General features: G+C 41.5%; 1 protein-coding gene across 1 annotated transcript in view; it reads right to left on the bottom strand.

Moving 5' to 3' along the window:
• Positions 1 to 3,041: 3,041 nt before the first annotated feature.
• The window catches only part of Bmper (BMP binding endothelial regulator), a 251,492-nt gene continuing 245,151 nt past the window's right edge, over positions 3,042 to 9,382 (bottom strand). Inside the window, exon 15 of the mRNA XM_040729927.1 lies at positions 3,042 to 4,416. Within this exon, the coding sequence (XP_040585861.1) occupies positions 4,235 to 4,416 (182 nt within the window). The 3' untranslated portion in view covers positions 3,042 to 4,234. The remainder of the gene's footprint in view (positions 4,417 to 9,382) is intronic.

Raw genomic sequence — 9,382 nt, 5'->3', positions numbered from 1 at the left:
TTTGTACCGTAACATAGAGCCTGGGCAGGTAGTCCCGCCTCAGAGTTTTCACTAAGGACATTTAGGGTGACTGGGGTGCCCTTCTCAATCCCAGCTGCTTGGTGCCTTCTCTGTTCATACCTCACATACCTCGACACACCTGTGCACACTTCTCTTCCTGCCTCTCTCTCTGTGCCACTGCCACAAGAGGCTCAAAGCTGCTTGCTGTCTCAATGACTTCTTCCTCTCGTTCTGGAATATTCTTCCCACCCGTCTAAATGAAGTTTCCCCTCCCATCTCCCACTCCTTCACCTTTCAAATGTAGCTTGCTCAAGGTAATCCTGAAGGAAACCACAAATAGGATGGGTCTCCTGTGTGTGTTTGCGTCCCTTGGCTGTGGTTAAACTCACAGAAATACATGTCTGGGGCAGAGATCAGGGTCAACATTATTACCAGCAACAGTTTCTTTTCCAGTCACTCTTCTCAGCCAATTGAATGTTGTCTTTTTTTCAGAATTAAAATCCTTGGCTCCCAAAAGGTTTCCGAGTAAGGATTGGGAACCAGAATCTGCTTTTGTTTGCTCCCAAGAGTTACTTTGGGAGTAGACTGTTAATTAAAATGTTCTGGCGCTTGTCCCCCAAGGCAGTTCCTTCCACAGGAAGTGCTTCCCAGAGCATGTGCTGGTGCCTGTCAGAGCTGGATGACTGTGAGTGACAGAGGTAAAGAGGATGGGGACTCCATAAAGCCCAAAGTCAACACATTCCACACAGAGCTGCCACCAGCACAGGGCTGGTGTTCATCAGCTTTTATTTATTTGTTCAAGAAAATTTTACTGACCCTGCCATTTAATTACGGTAATGTATTCATGGATGTTTGCAGCATGACTTTTGATCCCTTCTGTATGTCTGAAATATTTCCTAAGAGTTTCCTGTCAGAGCAGCTTATTCATAATCAAAGCTGGTGGGGTTGGGGGATGTCCTCCCTGTATGTGCTGGGAGGAGCTTCTGACATCCAATTTGCAGACAGCAAGTTAGAACAAGGGCCATCAACCTGAAGAGGAAGATTCTCAACATGCCACTGTTTTGGGAAGAATCACTGTCAGTAGCATTAAGGAGTTAGAATGTTCAACCATTTTCACAGAAAGAGGAAAAGTACATGCTAAGGGCCAACCTGAATCAGAGTGGTGTTTGAGCCTCATCAGCAGGCGCTTGTTTTTCCTCAGTCAGTCTTCACCGCTAATAGCATAGCAAAGAATTCTGCATGAACAGGTAGAGCAGTTTTGACCCATGCCTTAACTCTGCTTACCATGGACCAGCTCTCCCTGCCCAGGGCAGGAAGGAAGCAGGACATTTTTGTTTTGCACTGTCTATCTTTGGGATTTGGGTTTGAGAATGTCTATCTAAAGAAAGCAAGTCTGCTCTTAGTGAGTACTTGCTAAGTGCCAGTAATGGCTAAAGTAGGATATGCACTCACTACTGAGTTCTTCATCTCCTCCCATCAGCCAGGTGTCTGGATTCATAAGTCTACTGAGAAATCCTTTTCTTTGTCTGATGTCACTTTCTTCTTATATTAATTTCTAAAAGTGTACAGGAGTTATGTTTATCCCCGGACATGTCACACGAACATAAACTCGAATCAACCAAAATGATGAAGTTGGTCCACGTTAAAGAGCCTTCCTCTTTAGTCAGCAGAGACTAAGGAACAGCTAAACACTGAACTGAACTCCTAGAACCCAATTGCAGAGAGGGAGGAGTGATGGGCAAATGGGTCAAGATCAGGCTGGTGCAACCTACGGAGACAGCTGACCTGAACAAGGGGGAGCTCTTGGACCCCAGACTGATGGCTGAGAGGCCAGCATGGGACTTATCCAGACACCCTAAATTTGGGTGTCATTGAGGAGGGCTTGACAATCTAGAGGGTCTGAGATAGTAGATAAGTATTTATCCCTGGCATACAAATGGACTTTGGGAGCCCATTTCACATGGAGGGATGCTCTCTCAGCCTGGACACATGGGGGAGGGCCTAGGCCCTGCCCTGGATGAAATGACAGACTTTGGAGATCCCCCATGGAAGGCCTCACCCTCCCTGGAGAGCAGAGTGGGGATTGGGGGGATGTTGGTGGGTGGCAGGGGAGGAAGGGAGGGAGAGGGAGCTGGGATTGACATGTGAAGCAAGCTTGTTTCTAATTTAAAATTTTTTTAAAAAAAGAAAGAAAAATAAAAAGCCTTCCTTGTTCACGTACCATGACTGGCCATGATTAAAGTGTCTGAAAAGAGGTTGGTTAGCATTGGTGGATAAAGTCGCACAGTCCATGAATGAATCATGAGCACTAAACCACTACCCACAGTTTTCCTTTATGTATTATTCCCTTTCTGCAGTCCTCTGTCATAAGGACAAATGCAGAATGACCTCAAAAGGGACTCAAACACAACCTGAAGGAAGCCACTCAGTTTCCAGCAACTGGAAACCAGTCAGGACAAGTGAACCAACTCCATCCTTCTCTCAGAAGAAAATAGAGTATAGTCTGAAATGTTTGATAACTTCAGTACCCAGGATTCTGTTTATGGGTTTCTTGGGTCCTTGGTGACAAGGTTTGCCCTAGAGATAGGCCACAGTCAACTCAACTCCTCACACATATAAAGTACTTGGCTGAGTCAGGCTGCACGTAAGAGTGGATGTGGGCAGGTTAGGATCAAAGAACAGCAGCCAGCAGTGACAGGATCAGATACTCTGTTGTCACCAGTTACCATGACACTGAGCATTAACTATGCACAGATTCACACACAAGAATTATTCCAGGGGGAAAATATCCAAATTAACACCTTAACTGCCAGAAGTGTATGTAAAATCAACATACATGACCTTGATATGTGAGGGTAATGCTCTGACAAATTTTTTAGTATTTTCTATTATCTATTCAAAAAGTGATTTATTTTAAAAGAAAGCTAATGTAGGGCATATAAACGATATATAAGTAAAATTATTTAAATTGAATAACCAGAGTTAATTAATCTAATTTATGAAATACAATACAGAACATGAGGAAGGAAAAATGCACTTGCTTAAATCTTAATCCCTTTATTTATTACAATGCAGACATTTATCTTTTCCACATCAGTGAGTTTGGAGGGTTTTACTTTTACTTTTTGACATTTTTATTTATTCACCATTAAACAAGAACCAATGACTGTTAGCAACATCGGTAAGTTAGAGCAAATGTAGAAACAATTCTCTTTTGGAATGTTCCTCAACAACTGGCTAGAAAATTCCTCCTTTCTGCCCAATACCCACAGCACATGAATATCCACAAACATCAAAGGACAGCCATGATACAGAACAGCCAAAGGCTTTCATTTTATACATGGGATAGTGCAAAAGGTCACTATAGATATGCCTCTAGCTAGAATGGATTTACCCATCCTAAATTGCTCTGAGATTCAGAGAAATTACATCTCCTTATGCATTGTGCGATGATTTCCCCAAAATATCTTCTCATGTCCAATACAATGTCATCCAGACACCCTTTGACTTCAGCGTATGACATACAAATGACCACCTCCATCATACACACATAAATCACCAGGAGACCCATGATATATGCAAAAAATGAAAAGAAATTGATTTTTTTGGCAATACCCTAGTGAAAAATACATATTTCTTGGCAACTATCCAGTTTTGGAAACAATATCCAGCTATGACCCAATGAGGTCTGAGAGCCTCCCCCTGGGCTTGCGCTCATTAGCACCCATCCTTAATTTCATGACTTCTTTCTCTGGCATACATTCCAGTCTTTGGAAACATAAAATACCCCTAGACAATGTGCCCTTTTCCAGAAAAGATCCCACTCAAAGATCCTGACTTAAGTCTTGAATTAATGCAGGTAGGATGAGGGCTCTCAGGAAACATCCTCAGAATGACACGTGTATGCGATGTTAAAGACACCTGATAGGTCTGCATGCCACCTTATTAAATTAAAAGCACCTGTATAATTATATGACACATCCAATGGCTTAGATATTAGGATTCTAGAAATAATACATGTCTTATAGCAAAAAATATACATATAATAATCCACCTATAGTTTATATAAACGATGAAATGTTTTGAATATATCTATATATCTATATATATATACACACATATATACTCTGTGTATTTGTGGAATCAAGCACACAAATACTACAGTCCTTCATTGGCTCTTGCATGTCAGTGTCAAAGACACTAGATTTCAAAGTCTTATGGACTGGAACAAAGGTCATCGCTGAGGACAGAGGACTGGCTTGATGCACCTTCCCTTATGAAGGACCAAGTTTGCTGGACAGTGGCAACCCGCGATGCATGGCTTATTGCACGGGCCAATCTCATTCCAGTTGTCACAGGTCTTCACACATCCCGGACCGCAGGTGTCATACACAGCACCATGTTTGCACTGAGTAGCTAAAAGAAACAGAACAAAAATGTGAAAAAAGCCCATGTCAGCTCTTGTCTCTTCCAGAGACAAGTCTTGTGGGCTCTAGGCAATATATAGACTCTGCCACAGTCAAAGTTCAGATTTACATTTCAATGAGGAAATAAGGAACAAGTAACATTCTTTAAACATTAGGGGACTTAACAAACCCAAAGACGCAAAGACCTGTCCCCTGGGCCAATGAATCTTAAAAGAAAGATGAGTAATCAAGGCTTTCCATTCTTAGGTAAGATAGACTGTAAATTTGCAAGGCTGTTAGAAAATCGGTAAGCATATTTATTTGCTACAAATACCGTGACAATTTAACCACAAATACTCCTTCCTGTTACCGAGTTATGATGAAGAAAATATCACATACAACTATTTAAATGTCAGAAGTATGGAATTACATACAGGAAAAAAAAATCTGAGAATGTTGGAGATCCGTGACACATTTTAAGTCAAAGTGATCATGTGCTGAATGAATCAGCTTGAGACAAGTTAGAGTCACAGGGTAGCACCAGGTGTAGAAGAGTCAGGTGTGTGGCCTCAGATGGGCAGCAGCTAGCTGGCTGCGTCAGAGAGTACAGGATATGATGACAAGGCAATGCCTACCAGCTTGGTACCTTTGTTAATTCAGAGCTGAAATGATTTGGATAGTACTGAAAATCCATGAGTACATTTATCAGAAAACAATAATAAAAACATTCTGGGTGATTTATGAACTTTCCAATTGTGTTAGCACCGATGACAAAGAATGGTGTTGTGGCTCATTCTCAGCTATGGGAATTTGACACATGGAAGGACTCAGTGCAGGAATTCTCCAGAAACACCAATAACACTCCACACTTGATTTGAAATTATTTAAAACAAAACTAATGACAATGAAGAGTAGCTTTTCCTTGGTTTAATTTCTCTGTTTTAGTTTGTGCAGCATGAAGACAACACCTGCTGAAGGACTGATCCTGAAACCATAAACTTTAGAACTGTTTGTTTTTAACAGACCTTACTTTGAGTCTTTTGAATTACATATTTAAAATTGCTATTTGTCTATATTTAACTAATAATTAGTTAATAAGAAACAAATTCTATGATGGTCCCTAGAATGTCCATAGCTCTAATTAAAACCAAACAAGCAAAGTCATGGCCAGTTGAGAGTTATCAATTGTTTCTCTCACATGCTTCCTGGTTATGAGTTGTTTGAAAGAGTTTTGAGCATCATTTGAACATTACCAACTATAGAATACTTTACTCTGGGGCAGGTGAAATGGTTCCATGGGTCAAGGGGTTGCTCTACCAACATGAGGACTTTAGTTCAGGTCCCCAAAACTGAATGTAGTAGCAATACAAGTAATCATAGCAATAGTGGAGAAAAGACAGGCAGATCTTTGGAGTTTTCTTACCAGATAGTGTAGCTGATATAGCTAGTCACATATAAAGACACATAATATTGATCACTGCCCTCCACATACACATGCAACCATACAGATAAACATCTAGTTATACACACAAACATTTGGCTTCAAAATTGTTCTTTTCATGAGTCCCTATTAAAACATGACATATTTAGTTAGCCTCTTATTAGTCCATAAGAAAAACTGGAAATGATTAAATATGAACTATTATCAACCACTTGCCATCTATCTGACCCACGTCAGAGAATGAATTACTAGTGGTTGTTATCAGTCACTATACTGCATCTGCTTTTATTGATTCCTCTTAGTTTTTTGAGGTATCTTCTAAAACTTCCTATCTAAGAAAGCACATTGACTATGCTTTTACACTGTTTTATCCTCCCTTCCTCCTTGCACCTACTCTGACCTGAATGGTCTATTGTTTATCTTCTGTCACTGGAATGTAAGCTTGCTGAGAACACAGCTTTCTGTCTGTCTGGTCTATCACTATAACTTGAGAAACTAGCTCATTTGTGGGGATACAGAGCAGGTTGGGTATAAAAGCCATAAATAAATACTTGCTCAACAAATGAGGCAGGCGAGTGGGCATTTTTCCTGTCCTTAGGAATCCTCTCTATAAATCTTTGTGTCCTGCGCTGGGCTCTGTCCTCGATGGGGGCCACAGAAGCCTTCTGTGTATAGTCACCACCATCAAGGGACTGAAGGGAATACGAGTGGGGGCAGGTGCTTCTATCCCTTTCATTGACCTGCAGTTGGTCACCATAGGCCATTTCTCCTTTCAGAAGGTCTTCATTACAGAACTCTCTCTGTCCCCAGTTTCCGAGAGCTAACTCCTCCCTGGCCTAATCGGGTCCTGGGGAGGTGACAGCTTGTCAGTTATTAATGCAGGCTGCTATGATTCTCTACTATCTCTTTACAGTCATCCATAACATCTAAAACTCTTTGTCTCTCAAGCATACTTCCATCCATTTGAGTTCGCCTAGATGCAAAATCATACAGTGAACAAGAAAACTATCCCTTATTGCTACATTCCCTGACGTGACCTCTATCTGCAGTATAGCTTAACATTCCATTGGTTAAACTTTTCATAATTTACTTCTACTCCTCAGGCTGTCAGGAACACTTGGAACCAAGTCAGTTATCTTCCATGATCAAGCAATCAAGTGCTGTTGTCAAATGTAGCAATCATCAACAACACTGACCCCATCTACCACCCAGACAGTACCAATCCTAAGTTCTTGTTCTCTTTCTCTTTCTCCCCTCTCTCTGTCTCTGTCTGTCTCTCTGTCTCTGTCCCTGTCTCTGTTTCTCTCTCTCTCTCTCTTTCTCTCTCTCATACACACACACCTAGTTACTGCCTCTCATCACACATAAACTGTTGGCTGTAGGTTTCCTGCCTGTCCCCTCCACAACTCCCTCTGTAATCTTTCTGCTTGCACATTTATCTTCTCCCTCTATATTTGTGCTAGCAGACTTGCCTTTCCCCTCCTTTCAAATATCAAAGTTTGTGGGAAAATGTATAGTCACTTTGCCCTGCTCTGTAATTCATTAACATCGCAAACCCATCTCCTTCACCCTCCACTTTATTGAAGCTGTTACTTCCAAAGTTTTCATCAGTCATGATATCTGCCAACATCCTGGCAGCTCTCATTCCTTGAAGACCCCACTTGGTCATTTTGTCTACTTGGCTTATGACGTTGTGCCCTCTGGTCCTCACTAACACTTAGAGATATGTTCATCTGTTGGATGCCTGTGCTTGATCTTAACACTAAATACTAAAATAGCCTCCTACCCTGTTTATTCGCTAGTACTCTCCCCTTTTATTCCCATCTCCAGTTCCAGCCCTGCTTTCCAGTTATAGAGCTCTGAATCTATTATCATCAGTTCTAAGTCTTAATTCAAATGTCAGCTCCGTCACGTAACCTCCGAAAACCCCAGACAAGAGTCACTGCACCTCATAGCACTTGGACACTACAGTTACTCATTTACTTGAACTGTCCAATAACAGTGCAGTTCTGGAGAGTGTGGAGGTGGGTGTTTGTGGGAGAGAAGGTGAGTGTGTGTGAAGATGAGCATGTGAAAGACTGTGTGTGTGTGTTGTTAAATGTTGGCTCTGGTGGAACTCCTGTCCTTGACATGCAAGTCAAACACTTTGCAAGGCCAAGGTATGTTCCCAGCTCAGCAGGTGTTATTCTCAAGGAAATTCACAGGATTCCCTTGTAGTCCTTTTAAAATATATACATTTCCTAGTCACATCTCTCAAGATTTTTTCTGAGTTCACAGCAAAACCTGCACAGTTATAGATTTAAATGACTCTAGGAGTCACTATGAGAACATGTCACTGTGACACTATGACACACACAGTTGAAAGGAATGAACTGCCGAGGTCTGGGTTCCTGAGGGCAGAGCTCTTACCCACTGTCACCCAGACTTCTGAAACAGGAAAACACTTCAGTAAGTACCTATTAGGTTGTTTGTTTTCTCATCTGTTCCCTTACTTTTATGGTGTCATTTTAATGGCATCTAACCATTCACTTCATTCCCTTTGGCCAGTGTCAACCTCATTTCCACACTTCTGCGTCCTGGCTACCTTTTAGCTCTCATCCACTCAATGCTCTGTCCTTTTCAGCTCTTGCTGAAGTTGTTAGAAGGAAATTTCTCAGAAGAACTCCCTCTTTCCTGTGGCTTCCCTTCCTTGCATATTTGCCCTATCCTGTGCCTTTTGGCCTATACACCCAACTCTTTGTCAAGCTCTACCACTTCCTTCCACCAATGTTCCTCTTATCTTCTCTATATCAAGCACAGACATCTTTTGCAATCTAAGAGTAGAAAGTAGGTTACAGACAATGAAGTAAAAAGACCAAACAAGATATATCATAAAATACCATCTTAATTTCAATTCAGATAAATCAACAAACATCTATCGATTATCTGCTAAGTGTATTCTCTTAATCTTGGGGAGCAGATGTGAGCCAGATTTCGTCTCTGAAATCCAATCACAAGAGACAGGTGACACTGACACATAACCAGATTCATCATATGATGGAAGATACATAGTACTGGGGAATGAAACCAAAATACAGTGAAAGGAAGAAAATATTGACTCAACACTTAGAGTCAGGTGGGGATCAAGGGAGACTGTAGAGAAAATAATGCCATTGAGGTAATAAAAAAATAAGCAGAAAGCTGGTAACATAGTTCCGTATGCACTTAGCACATGCATGGCCCAGGGTTTGAATACTAGCAGTGGGAGACAATAGTAAGTAGAAACTTGTGAGACCAAAAAATGTTAGAAGGAGCTTCCCAGGAAGAGAGCCATGAGAATCAGACATTAGCTTGGACAAGACCAGGTAGCACAAGGGTGATGGTTGAACCAGTGTGAAAGGGGGAAGGGTATGATCCTTGGCTTGGGAGATGAGTGGACTATCAAGGGAGAATGATGATAGACAAAGAACCAGCCAGGGGCCAGAGAACACAGAAATCCTCAACACCCTGCAAAGAGAACATTTAGGGGGCTTTTAACCACAGACTGACACTAACA

The sequence above is a fragment of the Mesocricetus auratus genome, unplaced genomic scaffold, assembly GCF_017639785.1.
Source record: "Mesocricetus auratus isolate SY011 unplaced genomic scaffold, BCM_Maur_2.0 Super-Scaffold_100022, whole genome shotgun sequence".
Lineage (NCBI taxonomy): Eukaryota > Metazoa > Chordata > Mammalia > Rodentia > Cricetidae > Mesocricetus > Mesocricetus auratus.
The sequence above is the reverse complement of the archived record's forward strand: the minus strand, read 5'-3'. Positions and strand labels throughout refer to the sequence as shown.